This window comes from Etheostoma spectabile, chromosome 13 (assembly GCF_008692095.1).
Source record: "Etheostoma spectabile isolate EspeVRDwgs_2016 chromosome 13, UIUC_Espe_1.0, whole genome shotgun sequence".
Lineage (NCBI taxonomy): Eukaryota > Metazoa > Chordata > Actinopteri > Perciformes > Percidae > Etheostoma > Etheostoma spectabile.
Genome location: NC_045745.1, coordinates 20,999,348 through 21,023,716, shown reverse-complemented (window position 1 = coordinate 21,023,716; position 24,369 = coordinate 20,999,348). Strand labels below are relative to the sequence as shown.

The following is a 24,369-nucleotide window of genomic DNA, read 5'->3' as shown; positions in this document are numbered from 1 at the left end:
ATCTCTAGAACAACTGTTAAGAGGAGAGAGGAATCAGGCCTTCAAGGTCGAATAGCAGCTAGGAAACCACTGCTATGGAGAGGCAACAAGCAGAAGAGATTTGTTTGGGCCAAGAAATACAAGGAATGGACATCAGACCAGTGGAAATCTGTGCTTTGCTCTGATGAGTCCAAATTTGAGATCTTTGGTTCCAACTGCCGTGTCTATGTGCGACATTCTTTGCGCTTTTCTACATGCCTGGTTTCCACAGTGAAGCATGGAGGAGGTGTGATGGTGTGGAGGTGCTTTGCTGGTGACACTGTAGGGGATTTACTCAAAATTGAAGGCATACTGAACCAGCATGGCTACCACAGCATCCTGCAGCGACTTGCAACATCCCATCCGGTTTGCGTTTAGTTGGACCATCATTTATTTTTCAACAGCCCCAACAACCTCCAGGCTGTGTAAGGGCTATTGACCAAGAAGGAGAGTGATGGAGTGCTGCCCTCCACAGTCACCAGACCTGAAAGCAATCAAGATGGTTTGGGTGAGCTGACCGCAGAGTGAAGGAAAAGGCCAACAAGTGCTAAGCATCTCTGGGAACTCCTTCAAGCTGTTGAAACCATTTCAGGTTTCACTACCTCTGAAACTCATCAAGAGAATGTCAAGGTGTGCAACGAATCAGAGCAAAGGGCTACTTTGAAGAAACTAGACTATAAGACATGTTTTCAGTTATTTCACACTTTTTATGTCAAGTACATAATTTCATGTGTGTTCACTCATAGTTTTGATGCCTTCAGTGAGAATCTACAATATAGTCATGAAAATAAAGGAAACGCATTGAATGAAAAGTTGTGTTCAAACTTTTGGCCTGTACACACACACACACACACACACACACACACACACACACACACACAGTAGTGAGTATAATCGGCGCACAGCTACTTGTATAACTAGGTTGTTTATAAAATAAATGTTCACAAGAAGTTATAAAAAAAACCTTTAATAAAACAGAGAGGAAAGAAATTCAACATTTAAATAAAAGCACATCAACATTTAAATAATCATCATTGCTGGGAAGTAGGAAAAATTGCGTAGATACAAATATTTACTACAAATTTTTACAAAAGTAGATTAAATTAGATCGACATTAAATAGAATTTTCCAAGTATACTTGGAACAAATATGTATTGTACAACTCCAGACTGGACTAGCAGCATTTTTCTTCCTTTTGCACACCTGATCTGAACCTCTGGATGTGTCATTAGCAAAAGATCAGGTAGCAGCGGATTCTTTGTAGTAATTATCGTATCAAAAATGTAATCTTTAGGCTTCATCAAGTGTGCCAGTGGTAAACGCTGGCTGTGACTGTGGGAGTTTAAAATAGCTTTTCTTTGTTATAATATAATCTGAATTTTTGGGACAATGTGGCCATCCCAATGAACAGATCAACACACGCCATTCCGTGACTGTGAAGCTACTAAGACTATTCACTTCATGAGCTTCAACTCTGCTGGCACCTGGGGCCACAATAGCACTAAGCTGCTTAGTGGCTAGACCAGACAACCTTTTGTGTGTGTGTGTGTGTGTGTGTGTGTGTGTGTGTGTGTGTATGTGTGTGTGTGTGTGTGTGTGTGTGCGTGTGCATTTTTAAGTGAGAGAGACCACAAGTCCTCCATACAACTGACAAAGTAAAGAAGGGACGGGACAGTAGCTAACAGGATTAACCGCCAACACGGAGACAGGACCTTGACAGCAAACCGTCGTGGTCTGGTGCAGTGTTCTTGCCTGTTTACCATCCATTGCCAGTTGCTGCTTTTAAACACAAAATACTCTTTCAAGGAAATAACTGATTGCTGCGGAAACTGTCAATTACATTGAGATTGATTTCTGCGTATTTTTACTTTAAAGATGAGCTGTAGCAGACAAAAAAACATTTACCCAGAGACAAGCCTGAAGTGTCCTAGAAAGAACTTTTTTCCCCCTGCCTGCGAACATGATAGGTGCTCGGAGCGCACAGGACAGAGCTATAATTTTAACTGAACAGCAATCTCAGCCTGGTTCAAAAATAGCCATTTGACCAAACAGACCAACCTTCTAAGTATTACGTAAGCAAGACAATCTTGGTAGCTTCTGCACCTGCCTAAGAGACTGCTGAGCGTCATCAGCAACTGGATTTGAGAGAAATGTTTTATAAGGAACGCATAGATATATAAACAAGTGAGAATATAAGTCCTGGCTTCAGGCACTAAAAAAGTATTTTGGTCCTGCAAGTCCTCTAGTTATCAAAATTGAAAGATAACGTACAGCTATCTAGGCTGTAACGATGAGAACATTGTCAGGGTCATAAATCAAGAGAAAAGGTTTAAGGTCCTGTCTGTGTATCAGGCTAATCTCTGCACTCAACACTCAAGAAGAAATGTAGAGAGGGGTTCATTTAAAACCTGTGTGATCATCTGAACACAGTCCATTTTTTAGAAAATGTAGTGACTGCTTTAAATGAATTTGCAGACCGATTGAACCAAAGGAAGAGGAAAGCCAAACAGCTTGCAAAGTTATCAAACACTATACATGTGTGGACACAACCTGTGGTCAGTTTCTGGTGATAAATAAACAAACATTTTGCCTTAGTATTTCAACCAAGATAAGCTTTATTATTTCAGTGTGAAGTCACAAATGTCACCTTTACGTCACACGAAAAGAAGCCTTGTTGACAACATTACAGTTTGGCTTTGAAAGACGTCCATCAATCTTAGAGTAGTGCAGAAACAATTGATAGAAAAATAATTGCTTCTTTGTTACTTTTCTGTTTTATCTAATACCGTTGGCTTTTATCTTGTATATTTTGATTGTAAAACAAAACAAGACGTTTAAAGACGTCACCTGCGATGACCTTCTTAAGACCTTTTGAGACCATAAATATTGAAATTCGAGACCTACATGACGCATTACCAAAAAACTGGGTACCGCTTGTAACCAACAGCGGTCATCGCTGTGATCTAGCCATGTCTACAGTACACTTTGCCATTTTCTACACGTAGGTCTATCCGAACTTTAACAAACTCTGGGAAGACGCAAACGTAGTTTGCAGGCAGGTATTGCATTTATCACAGGATTTGTATTTTTATCACCGCATATCTGTCAATACCAATATCCCCCAGAAAGAACTACTGTACACACCTAACCAACGTTCTGATGGCAGCGTTCTGCTGGTTTTGTTACAGAGCAATGACTCTAGATGTTACTGAGGGCTGGGATAGGACTGTATTTAAACTTCACTGTAGCAGATTCTGGTTTCAAACTTTGCCAAGGTGTGTCTGTTAAAAACAAAAAACTTCTCTCTTTTGATGCTTTAATGCCGTTTTTGTTTTTAAAGATTTTTTGGGGCATTTTATAGGCCTTTATTCTAAAGATTTTTTGGGGCATTTTATAGGCCTTTATTCTAAAGGACAGCTGAAGACATGAAATGGGAGAGATGGGGGAATGACTATTTACATTGTAGATTATCACTGAAGGCATCCAAACAATGAATGAACACATGTGGAATTATGTACTTAACAAAAAAGTGTGAAATAACTGAGAACATGGGTCATATTCTAGTTTCTTTTAATTTATAACTAATTTCTTGCCTTATTAAAGGAGTTGGGACCATCAGTTGTGTTGTGCAGAAGTCAGGTTGATACACAGTCGACAGCCCTATTGGACAACAGCAAGACTTCATATTTTGGCAAGAACCAATCAGCTAAGAGAAACGAGTGGCCATCATTACTTTAAGAAATGAAGGTCAGTCGGTCTGGAAAATTGCGAAAACTTTGAATGTGTCCCCAAGTGCAGTCGCAAAAAACATCAAGCCCTGCAACAAAACTGGCTCACACGAGGACCGCCCCAGGAAAGGAAGACCAAGAGTCACCTCTGCTGCTGAGGATAAATTCATCCTAGTCACCAGCCTCAGACATCGTAAGTTAATAGCAGCTCAGATTAGAGACCAGATGAATATCACACAGAGTTCTAGCAGCAGACACATCTCTAGAACAACTGTTAAGAGGAGACTGCGCAAATCAGGCCTTCATGGTCCAATAGCAGCTAGGAAACCACTGCTAAGGAGAGGCAACAAGCAGAAGAGATTTGTTTGGGCCAAGAAATACAAGGAATGGACATTAGACCAGTGGAAATCTGTGCTTTGCTCTGATGAGTCCAAATTTGAGATCTTTGGTTCCAACTGCCGTGTCTTTGCGCGACGGAGAAAAGGTGACCGGATGGGTTCTACATGCCTGGTTTCCACAGTGAAGCATAGAGGAGGAGGTGTGATGGTGCTTTGCTGGTGACACTGTAGGGGATTTATTCAACATTGAAGGCATACTGAACCAGCATGGCTACCACAGCATCCTGCAGTGACATGCAACATCCCATCCGGTTTGTGTTTAGTTGGACCATCATTTATTTCTCAACAGGACAATGACCCCAAACACACCTCCAGGCTGTGTAAGGGCTATCTGACCAAGAAAGAGGGTGATGGAGTGCTGCACCTCCACAATCACCAGACCTGAACCAAATCAAGATGGTTTGGGGTGAGCTGGACCGCAGAGTGAAGGCAAAAGGGCCAACAAGTGCTAAGCATCGCTGGGAACTCCTTCAAGACTGTTGGGAAACCATTTCAGGTTTCACTACCTCTTGAAACTCATCAAGAGAATGCCGAGAGTGTGCAAAGCAGTAATCAGAGCAAAGGGTGGCTACGTTGAAGAAACCAGAATATAAGACATTTCACACTTTTTTGTTAAGTACATAATCCCACATGTGTTCATTCATTGTTTTGATGCCTTCAGTGATAATCTACACATAGTAAATAGTCATGAAAATAAAGGAAACGCATTGAATGAGAAGGTATGTTCAAACTTTTGGCCTGTACTGCATATTTTAAGGGGAAAAAATATATCGCAATGTCAGTTTTTTCTAATATCGTGCAGGTCTAGCGCCCGCTCATCCAACTGAGCTATCTGGGCGCCCATCATTTCCCCTCTTTAACTGACAGCCTACACTACTTCATTACCTGTCTCTTAATCACTGCAGGATTTATTGTAATATCAGTATGCTGCCCTACAATAAAAACACTCACTCAGTTCCAAAGGTACTCAACCTTTATCTAAAACACACTCAGTTATCATTATCAACAGTCCAATATTAAAATGTGACAAGACTGTGAAATATTATTGAAACAACTTGTTTTTTTAAAAGATTATTTTTTGGGGGCTTTTTAGTGACAGTGGATCGACACGAAAGGTGGGAAAGACATGGGGGATAACACGCAGCAAAGGCCTCATCCTTCATGGGGCGCACGCTCTTACTGGGTGAGCTAGAGGTCGCCCCATATTGAATCAACTCTGAAGTATAGTACTTGAATAACTGCAGTTGTTCTCATACAAAGGAGAAAATAGTAAGTGGGGATACAGGACAAGATGTAGCAGATTTAAAATATTCAATGCACTTTTAAAAACACCACCATTCAAAACATGTAAAATAGGCAAAACCTTTAAATCCCAAATAACTTTGAAAACTTGAACCCACTCCCTGTCAGCTTCATATCCTATTCTACAGGCATAGACCATCACATGTAATGCTATGCAATAGCAGGAGACAATTACTAGTTGTCTAATTAGGTAACTTTAGTGAAATTCAGGTCATGAGTTTTGTACGTCTCAAGTAAAATCTGTACAGCCTTGTTGATTATCAGTATTTTCGTACTGATCCTTTTAGAGTCTCTACTCTGATTGTGATTTCTTAAATCATAGTCGGGAGCTTGCAGTATGCATGAAAACAACCCATAATATATTTTTTTTAAATAGGACTCGTTTTAAAATCTGGCTCGAGTGACGTCTTTCCAAGCTTCGATGGCCACAAGGGCAAAGTTGCAGCAATGGCTCAGCAACGCCCTTTCCAGCTAACGTTAGCTTAGCTCGATAACGTAGACGTTCACTGGAGCTGTCAGTTTGAGCAGACTAGATTTACACTAACACAAAGCCACCATAAGAAAACACACATAGGGCGTTGGTCTAACGTAACGCCAAAAAGTAGCTAAACAACCTAGTCGATTGCTAAAAAATAAAATATTAGTTACTATTAAAAGGGAAGTGGGATATAGCTAGCTAAGTTTGATTTTTAGAGCTATTAGCTAGCGGTTATTCCCCAGTACAAAACAACAGTGGTTTAGCTAGCCAGCTAACTGTTATAGTATAACGTTATTCTCAAACACACAGGAGGTTTCCACAACAAATATGGTCAACGTTTCAAATTCAAAACGTAGCATTTGATTTATGCAGTTTATAACAACATCAGAATATTTGATGTGCAAAATATGGCAGCAAGCTGACAGCACCTAAATTAGCTTATCCAGCTAACGTACCACGTTAGCTCATCACCACAGAACTTCCATAAATAGACGAGGCTAACGTTAGCCAAATGCTCAGCTAGGTTTCACAACAAGTGTCCCTATAAAAATCACGCCTTGACCGAGAAGCGCCGAACTGGTATTAAGATGACAATCACATGCAGCGTAGTTGACTAATATCACAATGGATTATCATGAAGTCAGTCTCTACATCGATGCTCTTGTGAATACCAACTTTGCCACTTAGCTTAGCTTTCGGCCTCTCCGCCATTTTGAGATCGGATCGGGTAAGCGCAGAGACTGCAGGCAATTCGTCGTCAAAAAATAACAAGTCTTTCTAAGTGCCAAAACAAAAACGTAGACGAGTGTAAAAACACTAACTTACCCTCTAACAAATATTCAATCTCATATCCACTTGACTAGTCCAAGCATGCGATAGAAAACCCTGTTTTGATGTGGTATTGTGACTTCTCTCACATCACCCAGCACGGTCGGTCAGATTTTTTTTCCTCTTTGGTACCACAGCATTCGCCCGGCCCCAGCTAACGGTCGCGTTTGGATGTCGGCAGCGTGCACGTTGAGGTGAGCGGAGGCGCGCAGCGTGCACCTCTTTCGCGGTTGGAATTAAAGGTAAACACACCATATAAACATTGGTTATGGTATTTTTTATTGTTATGTATCATTCTACAGCCACGTTTAAATTTGAATTGTAAACACGTTTCTCAATGAGATGAGCAGCAAAAGGACAGGCTGTTGTAAAGATGTCACTTAGAGGCAAACCATGCGGGTGCTCTATAGATAGTGAATAATGAAACAAATCCCAGGAAATAAAAAATATATAATAATTGTACACTTACTATATGGATACATTTCAGAATAACTAAAAAAGTTGTAAGCCATGTAATGAAATAGCAGTTATCTGGGGTAATATCTCAAATGGTATTCATTAATATAACAGTCAGTTAGTTGTTAGGTGCCAATGGACTAACTCCACCAAGTTTCACTTGACACCAGTCCAAAATGTAATGCTGTGATTGCCAGTTTATAGAGCCACAAAGTTTCTTGTTCTAATAGAATGAAGAAATACGATGCTCAAATGTCTATTTTTTTACAGTCACCTGGATAATAATGACATTAAAGTGGGTTAAATAATAAGGGACATACACATCCAAAACAAGCACAGCAATTATTTTAATATTTGGAAAGGTAATGTTATGAATGTTAATGTGTTAAAGTGTTAATGGCACAAGTGTGAAACCCAGTGGACACACAGGGGACTACAACATGACAGCTGAACCTGTCTCACTTTAGTAAGGGCCTCTGCACTTACTGGAAATAAACTATGCACAGAAAGTAAGACAATTTGTGTTTGGTAGATTATATTTTTGTGGTAAAATGTATTCTTGCCAATTAATCTTATACCATTGGAAAACCTGATAAATACCTTATAAATGGTGACACATTTGTAAGGAACATGCATTTGTGGGATGAGCAGCAGAGCTGAGTATGTGGGTTGCGTCCATGAAATAATTGCCAAATATTCTCTGTAATACCAAACAGTTTTTCTTTGTTGACTCTTGTTTTGTGGATTGGGTGATTTGAAGTCTGAAGTAACAGGACATATCTGTTTATTGGTTTATCAAGATGAATTTCTGCAACCAATGGCAATCCCATATCTCCACAGTCTGGGACCAAACTAAATCCTCCAAGATGACAACGCTCATCATCCCCACAGAGCGAGGTTTAGCAGAGGCTACCTCCAGAATGTGGGAGTGGAGAGGATGCAATGGCTTGCTTGCAGTCCTGACCTCTACCCATTGAACACTTGTAGGATCAGCTTGGGTGGCCTTCAATCTTCAATCACCCAATCTACCAATCAACTCCAAACAGGAACGAACAAAGAAAAGCATTTCGGCACTCTCAGTGAAGATTTGGCAAATTTTTCTAGGCGCAACCCACATGCTCAGTTTTGCTGCTAATCCCACAAATGCATGTTCCTTACAAATATGTCACCTTTTAAAATGGAAATAATCAGGCTTTCCAATGATATAAGGTGCATTGCCTATGATCATTGTTAAAACACAGAAATAATCTACAAAAAACAAATTTCCTTACTAACTTATTTAGTTGTTTTCTTAAGTAGGCTACTTAACACCAGCCCTTTTCCAGGCTTCCATTTGCCATAGTTGCTCTTTGTCCATGGTCATTTTCAGGAGTCCGGCTGACTACACAGATGTTCTATTGTAATATTTTCTCCCTTTGGTCCATACTTCAAGGTTGTTGTCTGCAGTTCTTTATTTTCCATTTAAACATTTTACTTTCCCTTTAATTTAGTCCTCAGGTCTGCAATTTCTTTTGCACTAGAGAGAAAGACATAATAGGTAAACATTAAAACCAACACATCAGTGTTTTTTTAAAATTCCATAACTGGGAATGTTTCAGTGTTCACCTGAGGGGAATGAGAATGATTCCACATGTCAGGTTGAGCTGGTGAAGGATTGTGAGAGGGCTGGGTGTGGAAAACTGGAGAGAAACATAGATAAGGTTAAGTATCACACAATCAGAAATGCATGTGGGCAGGGGGTTCATTCTTGTTTGCATGCATGTGTTTATGTGCTGTACAAACCTTTGGAGGTGGAATACAGGCACTGGGTGTGTTGCTGTAGATATGATTGATGGCTTTCTGGAGGATCACAGCCTGCTGAGTGAGGCTCCTCAGGTACTCTGAGCTTTCCTTTGTACTATCATGGTTCTCCCCAATCTGCATGTGTGCAACAATGAAGTCTCTCAATTAAAATTATGAGCATATGGAATATATATAACAACAGCAAAGATGGCATTCCAGCATACCTGGATTTTATATATCGAATATGCTTCTTTCTCGTGTTGAAGAGCTGATCGAAACTCTCCTTTACTCTCGTACACAGTGGCGAGCAGATGATGACTGCACAGAAGATAAACATGGAGGTAATGGAAACTTTTAAATAAAGAAAATGAAGGGAGGGAACCATATATGAATATGACAATCACAGACACCTGGGTTCTAACGCATTTCTATCACTTTCTCAAATTGTCTGTAATTGTAATGTGTTGCAATCTGTGTTTGATCAATTTAATAATACATGAAAACAGAGGTACGTGACAACAAACTGTCTAACCTGTGTGCATGCTTTAGGGATATGGCACCGTGGTATTTTGAGGTTGAAATGAAGGCATTCTGTAGAAACTTCAAGGAAAGCTCATACTCCATCAGTCCATGAAGTACTAGACCCAGCATACTCTAATGTCATGGAGCACAACAGGAACATTAACAGCACCATCAGATGGACAATATGTAATTATACCTTCTAGCACAAATAAGAATTCAAGTTGCCATTGCCTGTTTGGATTTCCAGAATTTTATCTACCTTATTCTTGTTTGTTGAGAAGAAGAAAAAAGAAACTATACTCAAGTTCTTTTTTTCCATGTGGGGTCCTGATCGAACACTTTAATCATCTTAAAAGTCAGTACTACAGTACTTGAAAGGAATCAAACATTTTTGTGCAAAAAAGTAAAGAGCAACACTATGTACAGTAGGTGAGATCCCACTTACATCCAGGTGTGCGACTTGGGGATGGTCTTCTCCACTCACAAGCAGTGTGAGGTACCGAGCGCGATACAGCAGCTGTAGGGAGGTTGAATGTCGGCCTCCAGCAAAGCAGTACAGGGCCAGGTAAATCTGAATTGCAGAAAGGAGAATACTTCCTTGTGACGTCATAAGTGAAATATAACATTAAAGGAATTAAGGAAGATGTTTGTAAGAAAACAACAGGATTGGCATGTTATGGTACAACTATCTGTTTGTGGATTGATGAAAAAGGTAAAGGAACTCACATACTCTTGTATGGTCTGTGGATGATCTATACCTTTTATTCTCTCAGTAGTCATAACAACCTTTTCCTGGTGGCTGAGGGCCTGTGAGACATGGAGAAATAAGGGGAACATTACTTTATGAAAGCTCAAAAATTGTCATGGGTGACAATACAGAAGTCTGGAACCAGTTACCGTAGGTAAAAGGTCATGGTAGAAAAACAAGTTATGTAATTCATATTTACATCTGCATATTCCCCCAGGATGTAGCAGATCTGTCCCAGGAGACGCAGGCACATGCACACGTCCTCATGCAGGACCCCACACACGCTGCTGAACAGAGTCAGGGCATGGCTAATCAATTCATAGCCATCTTTGAGTTGCCCTAAAAGCAAACATAAAAACAATACCGATGAGCCTAGAATTTACAAAAATAATAGCATCTGCTCTTTACACGAAGTACACTAAATCCAGTTGGTTGTCATTGTCTAAGAAAGTTAGTTTTTTAGTAGTTAATAAGGTATTCTAAATAAAAATGATAATTTAGATTACTTTAGTAATCATCCTATACATGACTCTAAAATGAATTAAAAAATCCGTTTAAAATGGGTACAATACAATGTCCATTTGTGTTGTCAGTTCAACAGTGTTCTAAAGACTAGATCACTCAAAGGAAGATAGAACTTTCTGGACCATGTGAATGTAAAATATGCTGTTTACTTCCTACATCAAAAACATGACCTCATGAGTTATGTGTGTGTGTGTGTGTGTGTGTGTGTGTAGTGTTATATGGTGAATAATGTGATAGTACTGTGTATTGATACTTTTAGGGAAACAATAGATAGTTTTCCACATGGGCCCTCCAGTTAATGACCACTTTAAGCATCCAGGCAAGGTCACCACGCTACTAAATGTAGACATATATACCGTATTTCATGTTCATATTTAATGTTTTCTCACCCTGCTGTACTGCCACCTGTGCGTGTTGCACAAGTTGCGTGGCATCCGTTGCTGTAAGTTTGAGATGTTTGACCACAGGGAACATGTTGATGACATCTTCCTCGCCAAACACTGGCCTGTGGCGAGACTCAAACACATACTCCCTCAGCTGCACCTAAATACAGAGAAAATGAAACAAGGGAACTGCTGCATTTTAAAGCTGCACTACATAACTTTGCATTTCAACTAACATCAGTCAATGCTGGAGACAATTTAAAATGTTAAGGGCTTGATGGACTTCAGCAACCACAAATCCTGAAGCATAATGTCCTTAACCAGCACTCAACTGTATATGTAGTCAGACCTCTGTCATATTAAGCATCAAATATGAGCAGGTATTTTTCTCTCTGTGAGTTTGACAGAATAGAGGTGTGGCCAAAAAATACCTAAATCTAATCTTGGCTTCTGACAGAGGTTAAAATGGTGTACAAAAACATTTTTTGCCGCAGATTCGACCATTAAAACCATTTTTGGTGAGTTTTCAATCAAAAGAGAACTTGGTTGGTGTGGTTTCAGCTCAACCTACTGCTATAGTGCAACTTTAAGATAGACAGAATTCATTTAATTTTATAGGTAAATGTATTATGAAGAGAAGCATGTTAGGTCTGACCTGGATGCCCGTCTTGATGGCAATCTCTCTCAGTAAGGAGATCCTCTGAAGGCTGTGCTTTTCTATTACTTCATCTACACTTTCACTGGACACAGAGAGGATGGCAGTGTAAAATCCTGATGCACATTTACAGTACATGGAGCCCACGCACACACACATGCACAAACACACACCTGTCAATTGTGTAGTGGTAATAAACTCCAGCCTCAGTCCTGATCCGGCCCCACAGCTCACTGGGCGTTAGTCTGGCCCACACACTGTCTGTCAACAAGATGACTCGACTCCCGTGGCTCCTTCGCCGTCTGCTCCTGCGGCGAGAGAGCAACTCATCTGAGGAGGAGTCGGTGAGACAGGAGGAGGAGCTCAAGAGGCAGTTTAGGAAGTGACTGACGGCAGCTGAGAAAGCTGCTGGTTCCACATCCTGGGAGAAAATAAGAAGTATCTTGATATTAAAAAAAGTCATGCTAGATTGCGAAATGTTACTTTAATATTTCACTCTGAGCACTTCACCTGTAGATAGGTCCTAAAGATGTGTTTTGCACTTCTGATGATGACTTCACTGATAGAAATTCTCTGTGAAGGAACATTTGATCAGTTATGCGATCAGGAGACCGTCAGCATCCTGACATTTGTTGCAATTCTTTATTTACAAGTGTTTTTTTATGTTCTATACAACACAACGTTGTATTCTATTCTATCATATTAAGAAAACAATGATCAGGGATAGACCTGATAAACACTTAATAATTAAAGAACTTTGATCTAACCTAAGTCTAAGATTGACATGCAAAGATGAGTAGCAGCCTAAGCCCACAGTTGTCTTGTCCTTGTTATTTGTTGTTTAGTGTATTGGAGATATTAACATTTCTGTGGTCTAGCAGGTTTAATCTTCAGTGGTTTACAGGCATTTTTCTGTAGCTTCATTTCCTTGTCTTCTTGCAATGTTCCTCAAGAGTCGAAGGACAAGAAACAATTGTGCAATAGGCCTTTGAAATAATAATATCTACATTATAGCCTCATCTTCTGCCTGAAACAAAATGTAGAGGACCGCCATCAGGCCAAATTTATAAATATCTTACTCAATCTTTCACCCAAAAAAAGTAAGTTCAAGTAAGTACCTTTATGTGGCTGAGTTTCTCTCTCTCTTCCACCCTGTCCAGCTCAGTCAGTAAGGTGCCCAGGTACCGTACGTTCACGCCTCGCTGGTGCAGCACTGAGGTCAGGGTTTCTCCATCCATTGGCACTACTGTGTGGTTGAGACAATCCCTAAGCTATCTCACACACACACACACACACACATACACACACACACACACACACACACACACGCGCACACACACACACACACAGAAAGTGGAAATATCCATATCATCTTAAACTGCACATGATAGGTCTGAAGATTTTTACTCCACAAGACTCACCACTGCTGCAATCTGATTGGACAGTAGAAAAGCAGCCGTGTCCCATAACAACTGTCTCTGCTTCTGAACCTCCCCAACACACTCAGAGGAGAAACGAACGCCTGCAGCAAAGACAGACGGTTCAATCATAGTTTGATTTTTTCATTTTTACATTATATACATGACCATGTGTGTGTGTGCACACAAGTTTGTTTAATACCTGGAGAGCAAACATTAGGATTGAAGCGGATGTCAAAGCTGGAGTCACTCACGGATCGGACAGCCTCACAAGCTTTCCTAATCCCATTTTCTACAAAAGTAAAATATGAATGCATTATTAGAGTAATCTTTCACACAGTGAAACAATCCTCACCACTTTGGCTTCAATCATGAGTTAACAATGAATATTTGCATATTTTGAGGGTCTATTAACTGTGTAGTTTGCTTGTTTGAAAGCCACGATGTCTCTGGCCAGCCAAAGCAGAGAAAGGGCTAAGTAATCTGAGCAAGATTCCAGATCGGCTCATTTGAGCTTTTATTTCCTCAAAGGCAGAGCAGGATACCCAGTTTACACCTATCACCATTTCTAGCCACTGGTGGACCATAGGCAGGCTAAGGGAACTCATATTAATGTTAGAAAACCTCATAAAGAGAAATTTTCATGCCATGGGACCTTTAAGTACAACAACAAGTATATAATTATTATCAGCAAAATGTACGTATTCATGAAAAGCAATAATGCGGCAGAATTTCCTCTCTAAGAGTTATATTATTATTTATCATATCACTGGGTCATTATTATTGGTGCATAAACTTGAAAGCAACATTTTAATGTGGTAGTAGGTTGAGGTGGAACAAATGTAAATGAGTTTTTACACTGTTGGTTATTTTAATCTATAACAAATTTTTCCAATTTCAAGAATTTATCCAGTGTTTTGGACGTAAAATCTTAATTTGTAAAGTAAATAGTAGCTATAGCTGTCAGGTGTAGTGGGAAAAAGTATAAAGTAGCAGAAAATGAATACTCTGGAGTAAAAATTGTACTTTAAGTAAGCACAGTGCATCAACAAATAGTTACATTCAACCACTGGTGATAAATGTCCAACGTCTGCTTTGTCAGCCAACATGGATGAGAGGTCCTCAGAACAACTGAACATAAACTACGTCTGCTGATGAAGAACATGCAATGTGTTTGAAAGCTCCAAAACAACTACTAAATGGACCTTGTAATGAGATTGTTTTTTTTCCAGCTGTTGTTTCCAAGGTCAAAAATGAACTTACATGTCTTAGTACTGTTTGGCTTATTTTGTATCTCCTCACTCAGATTTCAGCCTGATTTCTCCTGGCAGAAACCCATTTTCTCCTGGTTTATTATTACACCTAATTTAGCTGGTCTAATTCACCCATGTCAGCACCGGCTGTGGCTGTTTCCCCAGTTCTCGGCTCACAGAGCGGCTCTTCACTCTTCTCCGTGGATTTATCTTGTTCTTCTGGCTGAATGAGCCCCTGGGACACCATCTTGACATAAAGTTCATACCTGCAACAGAAAACACAAAAAAGAGAGATAATATCCATTTCCAAAACTCAGATCATCCTGCTGGATTACTAGTTACATGGGGGCTGTATCGGTGTCCAAGCATTCAGCAAAGGATTCCACATCTACTCTTCCTCACCTATGCTGGACGAAGGCCTCTATCAGCTCTGGTCTCAGGCTGGCCAAGCTGTGATGATGTTGCCGTGGGTAACCAAAGCTCTGACACTCTTTCGGCACCTCCCTCCTCTCCTCTGTCTCTGAGAACTGGAAGTTAAGGTCAGGGGGGAAGGTTCGGAGAAGGTCCAAGATGTAGGGTCTTCCGTCATTACCCAGGATGCCTTTGGTCTCGATGCCAGAGCAAAGTTCCACTGGGCTGTTTCTGTGGTCGAGCACTTTGTGACGTTGGATTCTTAGCGGTTTACTCGTTTTATCCAGAAGCTTCAGAAATCTGGAATAATGTTGAGAAAATTAAAGGTTGCTTGTTTGAATTTATACTTAATCTTGCTCTCAATACCTGAAAAATAACACGTTATTGTGTTTTTTTGTGAGTGTATGTGTTACCTACCTGGGGTGTGTAAAAACAGTTTTTCCATAGTCATTAGAGCCATAGACAACACACTGCTCTTGATTTTTCTCCAGTATCCCAGGAACGATGGTCTGAGCGATAACACGGATTCCACGATAATCCACCACAGCTGTTCCAAGTGTGTGAAGCCCCTCTATGTCCACAGATGCATATGCCTGTAGCAAAGCAGCATACGTATTTTTGTCAAGAACATGTTGGCAAGAACATGAAGGATATACTATATATATATATATATATATATATATATATATATATATATATATATTTCCATTGCACTCCATTATAGACAGAATACCAGCTGAGGTCAGTTGCATTGTTTTTTTAACCCGGTCAGCAGTTTTCAAATTACATTATGTGCTCACATAATTGCAAAAGGATTCTCCAGTGTTTTCTCAGTTAGTTTTTTAAAATGAAAAATGATTAGTAAACAGAATGTGCCTTTGGATGATTGGATGAATGGTTGCTGATAATGGCTAATGTAGATATTGCATTAAAGATCAGCCACCCATTCAGATCAGCTGGTATTATGTCTATAATGGAGTGGCATGGAAATTTGTAAGTGACCCCAAACTTTTGACCGGTAGTGTATATACAAAAATTTATATAAATATACATATATATCCTGTAGATATTTGTTGAAATTTTGAAAGTGAAAATATAAGAAGAAAAGTAGCAAATGCAACTGCAACTGCAGGGAGACTATTTTATGGTGTATGACTGTTATGAATATTGTTTTCCCCTTTAAAATTCACATAGTCACACCCTTGCAGAACTATTGAATGTAATACTGTCCCTTCTGCAACAAATATACTTTTAAAAAGGACAGATAAAACAGTAAATGCATCCCAAACACCTTACAACTCAGCTGGTATTGCTGTGAGGATCTACCTGTGCTCCTCTCAGGTCACACAGGGCAGCAGCATGAGCAGCAGGGTTGCCCCCTAGTGGGCGGTAGTGCTCAGCTATGTCGAACCCCAGGCTGAAGAACAGGTTGTTCCAGATGAACATCTGCATATGAGGCACCTCCCCTGGGTTTAACGGCATGACATTACCGTCTATAACAGTTACAGCACCCCGTGTTGCAGCGGCAACAAAGTCACTGTTGGTCTGGATAGAGAGATTAAAATCTTGGTCAACACAGTGTCACTTCCTTAATTTCAATAAAGAGCAATACAATATAACACCAGAGCAGGAACCGTTCGTTGTTATGAAAGATCAACAGTACAGAAGAAAGGTAGGCGGTCTTATACATCTGAGATCTTATACATCTGTACTCCTGGGAATGGGACAGAAGATGTCACAGTAAGATTTCTGTGGTCTCACCTTAAATATGCTCCTCTCTCTCTGCAGGCGCTCCTGAAGGGAGTTTCTGGTAAGTTCCCTGCATCCTTGCAGCTCCTCATTCCAGTCCCGACTCTGTGGCCATAAAACACAACCTACCTATCAGCATCACCGTCACTGTCCGTTTGCCTCAGATGCACAATGAAACCTTTGTTTGTTTGTATGTGTGAGTGCATATCTGCCATAAATTCTGTACTATACTGCAATGTTAAATCTTTCTGAAATTTCAAATTTAGTTTCCCCTATTTTATGTCTATAACCTGCCCAGCTGTGTGCTCGTCCTGGCCCATGCGACTGGTGTGTGTCTCTTCTTCTCTGACACAATCGAGGGTGTGATCTCCATGACGGGCGACCCAGGTGAACACCTGGAAAGGAGCTGCGATCCGCTCAAAAGGGTGTTGTTGAACTCTGGTCAACAGATAGTGACAGAAAACATTTTCATTTAGTAAGATGATAACTGTTTTATTGTCATGCAAGTATTTAATGTCACTATCTAGTATTACAGAGCCTCATGTAAATTACCATTGCTGTATTTGCATCCACATATTGGATAAATATGTACAGTGTGTCACTTGCTCTTGTATTAGCATGTAGTTTCTAGCGTGATCATTATAGTTTGCTCACCTCTTCTTCTGCAGGACACTGAAGGTTTTTCTGAAAGCAGGGCTGACTTGACTCAGCAGCTCAACTAGAGAGTGGCAAAGGATTTTGGGAACTGCAGGTTTTGGGTTGAAGTTGAAGGCAGTTGACCTGGAGCAGTCAGAGCAAAGCACAAGTTGAATCCAGGTAAGTTTCTACTGTCCTCATCATGGTAAATAATTGTTGTTAGTTTACTGCTCTCTGCTCTCTGGGGTTGGCGTTGCGCTAATAAATATATGCTTAGTTGTGAAACTTGAAAAAAATTAAATATGAAAGTGATACTGAGAGTCTACAGCCATGCTAGCAGCTCTGTAAGGCTGCACTCAGGAAAAGTGGTGCCTTGTGCTAAATGCCAATATCCTAAATATTCACAAATGCAGTGCTAACATGCTGACGCTAAGCAGGCACTTTACCACTAGTTCAACTAAGGCTGATGGGAATGTCATTAGTTTTTGTATTTGGTAATGAAGAATTGACAAATTGTTAACGTTAACCTGGTGATATGAAAAGTTAAGGGATCACCAGAGTGATTACATTTCATCCAGTGGGAGTTCAGGAATGTCTGGAGTGCCAATCCATATAATATGTCTGTACAAAATGCCATGGCAATCCATCAAAAAATCCTTCAATCGTCTTTCAATCTGGAGAAAAGTAGTGGACTGACCAACATTTTTATCCCCATTGTCACACTGCTAGCATGGCTAAAATGTTTTCAATTTTCATAGTTTGGCAAACGTGCACATGTCTGAACAGTTTAGCACTCACTGGTTGAGGTAGAAGCCGCGTGTAGAGGATGTTATGTTGAGTTCTCTGTTCTCCATTGTCAGGACATTGATGTACATTAAGTCCCCATGCATCTTCCTGTTTCCTGGAGGTGGATTCCAGCTGCTCATGGTCAAAACCCGCAGACACTGTAATGGCTGTAATGATATTTTCACAAGTCTCACTGTTGCTTCACTATAACTGAACACATGTTTAATCGTTGTATTTGCAATCACAACATCTGATTGCTCACCTTCCAGTCATCTCTGAGTGGCTGCAGTGGTGTAAGTGGTCGGTCCTTACATCCAGGGAGGATGTATTCTGGAGGGCTGCAGTCAAAGGACTCCTTTTCAGAAGCTCCCCTGTTCACTAACCTGTCACTATCTGAAAGGATGAATATGGAAATGAAAGTGATGAATGGTTACTGACAGAAATGCTCAGACAAAACCTGATGTGAGGAGGTAAGTAATGAGAGATTAATATGCCTCTGTCTCCTCTGGTGTAAAACGTCAGGTAAGAGAGTGAGCGGCAGTTTACTCCGTTGTATGCATCTGCGGGGTCAAGGCTCCTCAGAAGATCACGAACATGTCTGAGATGAAGACGAGCATCACGCACTGTGTAGGAATCTGCAACAAGATCCGAAAAGATGCTTGTAAAGTGTTTCATTTAATCCTATACAAGTGCCAAATGAATGGAAATATTTTTCTGGCATTTTATGAAAGAAGATAAACAAATCAACACGTTTGGACAACATGGCAAAACAAGGCAGTATAAAGTGAGAAAAACAAATTATGTTATCATAAGTTCATATGATATTACCTTGGAAAATGAACAACAGACAATATTTGAGTGTTGTTTTTTTATTGTTTTTTGTTACAAAATGCAGATGCAAGTGACTGGAACATCTATAGGTGAGTGAAAGCAAATGACACCTGTGGAGGTTAATACCAGTTTTGGATGACAGGTCAGCATTGTTCAGACTAAAAACCATGTGATGTTTTGAGGTCCAATAAAACTGACAATGTTGCATTCTGAAGTGAATGACACACTGGCTTTGTTCATCACAAAAAGAAAGAAGAAAGAAAAGGATGAGGCAGTTACCTTCCACCACCTTGATCTGCACTCTGTCCTGGATGCCCTGGATAGAGCGTAGCTCTGTGAGGCTGTCGAGCATGATGCCTCCCAGTTGGAGGGAAAAGCATGTGCGATGGCAGGTGATCTCGTGCTCCATCAGCACCTGGTGCAGCTCCTCCACCAACATCTGGCCTGAGACCTGAGAGGAGAGTGGGATTGGAGTGATTCAAAAACATGTGAAGATACAGGGAAGGATTTTTAAGACGATAATGGAGCAGAGCAGAGGTTCACAGAACCTGAAGCTCAAAGCTTTCTGTTCCAGGAGGTTGAATTTTGACAGTAAAGTCTGTCCCTTGGAGATCTATGTCACTGATGCTGAGTTTCCTTTTATCTGCATCAGACTGCTGTGGGCGACCATCCTCAGGGCTTTCTTCATATTGACCTGGAGGCGCTGTGGACAACAGAAGAGAAAAAATAAAGGTGTGAGGATGAAAACGTGTTATGGAGGACGGTTTTTCCCATAACTAAAATTAAAAAGGTAAAATGAAAAAAAATACTATTACACGGTATATCAATGCAGCACAATTAGGTGATAATTAAATGTCAAGAAGAAAAAGGAAATTGGAAAAGTAAATTGTATACTGAAATTATAAATGGTCATTATTAAATTATAATTTGTGAAATGTTCATCACTTAAAAGAAAAACAACAAACACTTAAAGTGAAATGCTCAAATTGAAATGTGTAATTAATGAGAACAAAAAAATATACAAAAATGGGAAGGGAAAATAAATTGAGATATAGTTTTTCCATTTCACACCTTCCTTCTTGTGTTTGCCCTTTTGCATCTGGTTTTAAAATGTTTTTACCATTAAATGATGGCTGAATACTAAAATATTATAACAGTTCATAAGAGTTTGGCCATTTCCTCTTTTACTTTGAATTCTGAATAAAACTATCCTCCATAGTGTGATGACCCACTGTAAAAGCTGCAACTGGAATGTTTGAATTTCACATCATTGAAAAAAAACCACTGAAAATACAAGCAAAGAACACAGTTAGATAAAACCACTCACCTTTGACATGTGGTGCTGCCAGAAACAGCCTGTCAATTAAGAACAAGGTTTTCTTCATCTCAGACAGAGCTGTCTTTTTGTCCTCCTCTTCCATTTTTGCCGGTTCCTGGCAATGAATATATTCTGTACTTCCATCTGACTGATTCGTAAGGTCCTCAGACAGATTGTTTGTTTTTCCATGATTAATGTTACAGCCCATTTCATTTACATTCTGATCTGATGCCACAGTCGCCTGTCCCATCTCTTTATCATCCGGATCGCTCTTTTGTGTCAGGTCTACACCACACTCAGCAGGGTCAAAGCTATCCACAATGCCAGCGCTTTTGATGCTGTATTTTGTCAGCTGAATATCCTTTTGTGACTTAATGTTCTCATCCATATTGTTAATGTGTTCAGTCCCCTTCTCAGACTCTGAATTAATGTTATGTAGTTTGTCTTTAACATTCTCCTGTGTCGGCTCTGTCCAGGCAAAGTCTGTATTTTCCTGAGCAGTAAAATTATCTTTTTGTAACTTAAAAACACTTTCTTCATCAGTGTTTAACTTATCTATAAGCTCTGCATTTTGTTCTGTTTGAAATATATGCTTTGTTGAAGTGGAGGTCAGTTCTTCATGGATGTGATTCTCTTTCCGCTCTTGCTTGGCTTCCTTGTCTATATCTCCAAAGGCCAATTTGTTTTCTTCTGTTTGTCTTCCCACCTTCCCTGGCACCTCAACAAAAATATCCATGTCAGCCCAGGGTCCAGAGTCTATCCCTTTCTTTTGTTTCTCTGACATCACTTTAGTGACAATTTCTGATTGTTTCTCTCGGGATGTTTGTGCCTCCAAGAGCACATCCACCTGTCTCAGTATTTCCTGTTCTTCCCAAACATCCACAACCATCTCTTCTGTAATGCCAGTATTCACTAGTGTGTTTACTTTACTCTCTACAGTCTCAATGTCGCATTCACGTATTTCTGTTGCCTGAACTTCTTCCTGTGACTCAGTCTGAGTCTGCACCCCCATAACGATTTGTGTGTCCACTTCGGTCTGTGTCTCCACCTCAGAAACCCCCCTGTTTCTCCACCTGTTGCTCCTCTCTTGTCCTTCATCTCCCGTCTCATCCACCCTCACTCCCTCTTCCTCCTCAGACACCAGCAGACACACCATCGGCTCCACCAGAGTCACGTCCCCTCCCAGTGTGCTACTTAGGACGATGTCAGGAAACAGAAAGTGCTCTGGTTCGAGGGCGGGGTTTGTCACGCCGGTGGAGGCGGTTAACAGATCGTCCTCCGAGTCGTCGGACAGCAATTTACATTCACTCTCATCACTGGATAGCAGAGGGGATCTTTCCGCCTCACCCTGGACTGCTGCATCCTTACACTTACAGTAGTTTGACAGTGTGTGACAGCATTGGACTATGTTTCCCATAGTGCCTTTGTCCACACAAGAGCAATACAACTGTGCAGGTGGCCTAAGAGAGAAAAGACCACAGTATGTATAAGGGTTCAGGGACATTATTAATTACATGTATTGTACAGGTATATGTAAGTTTTCCCAAATTATATGCAATTAAATTATGCTTTTCAACCTGACATTAATTTACTTGTTAAATCTTACATGCATTATTAGTTTAAATCAAGCTGCTAAGTATGAACTGCAGCAGAAGACACTGTCACATGTGTGTCTGTTTGTGTGCCATGTGTGAATGCAAGCAGCTAAGAGCCTTAGACAACAGCTGATAACAGGAAGATTATGAATTGTTCCTGCAGTGGTGTCACCTTACAGAGGAAAGGACTTGAAAACCTCAGAGACTGAACTCTGGAATATTGTTGGACATGTGTGAATCCTGGAACACAGATGAGAAGATACGCTGAGTACAACTTTTAAGAAAACATGAAAACAAAATTTAAGGAAATATTTTGATTTTTAAGGAAAAATCACCTTTAGAGTTCCAACTGTAACTGTAAGACATTTAGAGTTACAGCTGTAACTCTAGATGTCTAAATCAAAACAACAGGATATTAGACTCAATTTGTATGTCTTGAATCCCAATTAGAGTGTTCTTAAACGTAACACACCTTATTCAAGCACACAAGAACACAAAGGTGCAGCCGAATCCATGTGCATGTATCTCAAACTGAAGAAGAAGAAAACAGCATCCATATTGATTGATTGATTGATTGATTGATATCTTTATTTCGAACATGCAAGAGAAAGTGTATAAAAATAAAAATAATAATCAAAAGAAATAATAAAACAAAAAAATTGGAGAGAAACATAACAAACAAAGTATCCTTCTTTAACATCCCTCTATTACATGTGCGAAAAGGAGTAGGAAGAAGTAAAACTTATGTACTCCTACCCCTTTAATTCTTGCATTGCTTTACAATATTTATAATTATGTTGCTATATATATATATATATATAATATATATATATATACACATACCTACACAAATACATACACACTATGTACATATACATACATATACACAATACTCATTACTACATACTATGCACATACACACACACATATACACATACACACACACACATACATATATATAATATATATATATATATATACATATATATATACTACACACTATATGTCTATATCATACACACACATATACATACATATACACACACACACATACCCTCATATTATATATATATAAATAAAAACAAAACAAAACACAAACAAAACTTTCTACAGTGCTTCTTTATACTTTCTAAAACTAATTTCTTTGTACTTTTTTTGAAAAGGAATATGTTCGGGCATTGCTTTAGGTTCTCATTTAGTTTGTTCCACAATTTAACTCCGCACATTGATAAACATAATCTTCCTTTGATGTTCTACATCTATTAATCTTAAAATTTCCTCTTCCCCTTAAATCGTACCCTCCCTCCCTTTCATGAACATCTTTTGAATATTCCCAGGCAATAGGCTATTTCTTGCTTTGAACATGAATACTGCAGTTTGATATTTAATTAAATCATGGTATTTTATCAATTTAGACATTAGAAATAATGAATTTGTATGATCCATATGACTTTAGTGTAATCATTCTATGGGCCTTACCAGCCGGTGAAGAGAGAGGGAGAGACTGCCAGTCTGTGTCATCTTCTCCAGAATCCTCTGCTGTTCAACCTGCTGAAATCAGAGAGCTGAGTTCCTTTCCTCTTCAGCAGGAGGCTCCCCTGTCCTTGCTGCAAAACCACGATACACAAACTGTGTCAGCGCATATTCGTGTCTGCCCTTCATGGGTAGAGAGGAGCTGTGAAAGAACATGTAGGCCCTCTCTTACACACAAACACACACACACACAAACATGCACATCTACACACTTAGTACCCATCCAAGTCCAGAAGAGGGCAACCTCTCTACCGTTCATGATGCAACTTCCTGCATTCAGACCGGTCCATGCACTCTCTATTAACCTTGAATGTGAGCATGTGCAGGAGTATAAATAGCAGCAGCAAGAGGTCTGGCGCCTCTTTATATTTTGAAAACTAGACAAGGCATGAGACAGCTAACCTCTTCGCAAACACAAAGTCCTGGAATGAAGCCTTCAGTATTTTGCCTCCGTTCCTCTTCATGTACATGTAGCCATGAGCTTTCTGAATGTAGCTCTCTGGTTGCCATGGCATCTCTGCAGTGATACATTAACATTCTGAGCACAGTCTCCAAGACAACTGTGGGAACATTCTAGAATGGGACGTTTGCTAGGAGACAAGTTACGTGTGTACCAGTACACTAGCTAAATACTACATGTGAGGGATACTGTAGTTTGCAGTAACTGAATGCAGTAATTGAAAGACTCAATATCGCCAAATGATTGTCAATAAATTCATCAATCAAAAGTGTTCCTGTTAATGTTCTCAATTCATCAGTATGTTCACCTGTTCATTTAATAACTTTAATAAGCCAGTTTAATTTAGTTTCATTTAATTTGTTCACTGCATTATTTAAATATTCAGCTTCGGCCACACCATTTGATCACAGGTAAACTATTGGCCCACGTTAAAGGTCCCATGACATGGTGCTCTTTTGATGCTTTTATATAGACCTAGTGGTCCCCTAATACCATATCTAGTCTCTTTCCCAAAAAGCCTTGGTGCAGAATTACAGCCATTAGAGCCAGTCCCACA

General features: G+C 39.8%; 2 protein-coding genes across 4 annotated transcripts in view; both read right to left on the bottom strand.

Moving 5' to 3' along the window:
• LOC116700121 (lissencephaly-1 homolog B) overlaps window positions 1–6,947 on the bottom strand; it is a 15,006-nt gene extending 8,059 nt beyond the window's left edge. The window contains exon 1 of the mRNA XM_032533019.1: window positions 6,750–6,947. The gene's annotated coding sequence lies outside the window, so the exon portion shown is untranslated. The remainder of the gene's footprint in view (window positions 1–6,749) is intronic.
• A 67-nt stretch (window positions 6,948–7,014) lies between these two features.
• On the bottom strand, window positions 7,015–23,761 carry LOC116700120 (clustered mitochondria protein homolog). Of its 3 annotated transcripts, none has more exons than XM_032533015.1 (31): window positions 23,300–23,761; window positions 22,293–22,351; window positions 21,998–22,060; window positions 20,235–21,685; window positions 19,456–19,610; window positions 19,187–19,358; window positions 18,571–18,711; window positions 18,339–18,469; window positions 18,089–18,243; window positions 17,309–17,434; window positions 16,945–17,092; window positions 16,667–16,759; window positions 16,232–16,450; window positions 15,323–15,498; window positions 14,897–15,205; window positions 14,627–14,760; window positions 13,444–13,533; window positions 13,245–13,345; window positions 12,942–13,094; window positions 12,334–12,396; window positions 11,997–12,244; window positions 11,824–11,908; window positions 11,175–11,328; window positions 10,460–10,599; window positions 10,239–10,319; window positions 9,958–10,083; window positions 9,523–9,644; window positions 9,215–9,308; window positions 8,991–9,125; window positions 8,814–8,887; window positions 7,015–8,724 (listed from the first exon to the last, which is right to left on the bottom strand). In XM_032533015.1, exons 4-31 carry the CDS (start codon window positions 21,640–21,642, stop codon window positions 8,679–8,681), a joined length of 5,079 nt encoding a protein of 1,692 aa, XP_032388906.1. In that variant the 5' UTR covers window positions 21,643–21,685; window positions 21,998–22,060; window positions 22,293–22,351; window positions 23,300–23,761; the 3' UTR covers window positions 7,015–8,678. The 3 variants fall into 3 exon arrangements, with proteins under 3 accessions (XP_032388906.1, XP_032388908.1, XP_032388907.1); XM_032533017.1 differs by having other exon boundaries at window positions 14,639–14,760; XM_032533016.1 differs by lacking the exon at window positions 22,293–22,351.
• Between the last annotated feature and the right edge of the window lie 608 nt (window positions 23,762–24,369).

What these genes read in the sequence shown, in the direction of transcription:
- LOC116700120 (XM_032533015.1), bottom strand. Translation starts at nt 21,642, where the DNA reads ATGGGAAACATAGTCCAATGCTGTCACACACTGTCAAACTACTGTAAG. An exon ending in TTACACCAGAGGAGACAGAG is followed by an intron (nt 18,470 to 18,570) that starts GCATATTAATCT and finishes TCATCCTTTCAG; the next exon opens with ATAGTGACAGGTTAGTGAAC. An exon ending in CCAATCAGATTGCAGCAGTG is followed by an intron (nt 13,095 to 13,244) that starts GTGAGTCTTGTG and finishes TGTGTGAGATAG; the next exon opens with CTTAGGGATTGTCTCAACCA.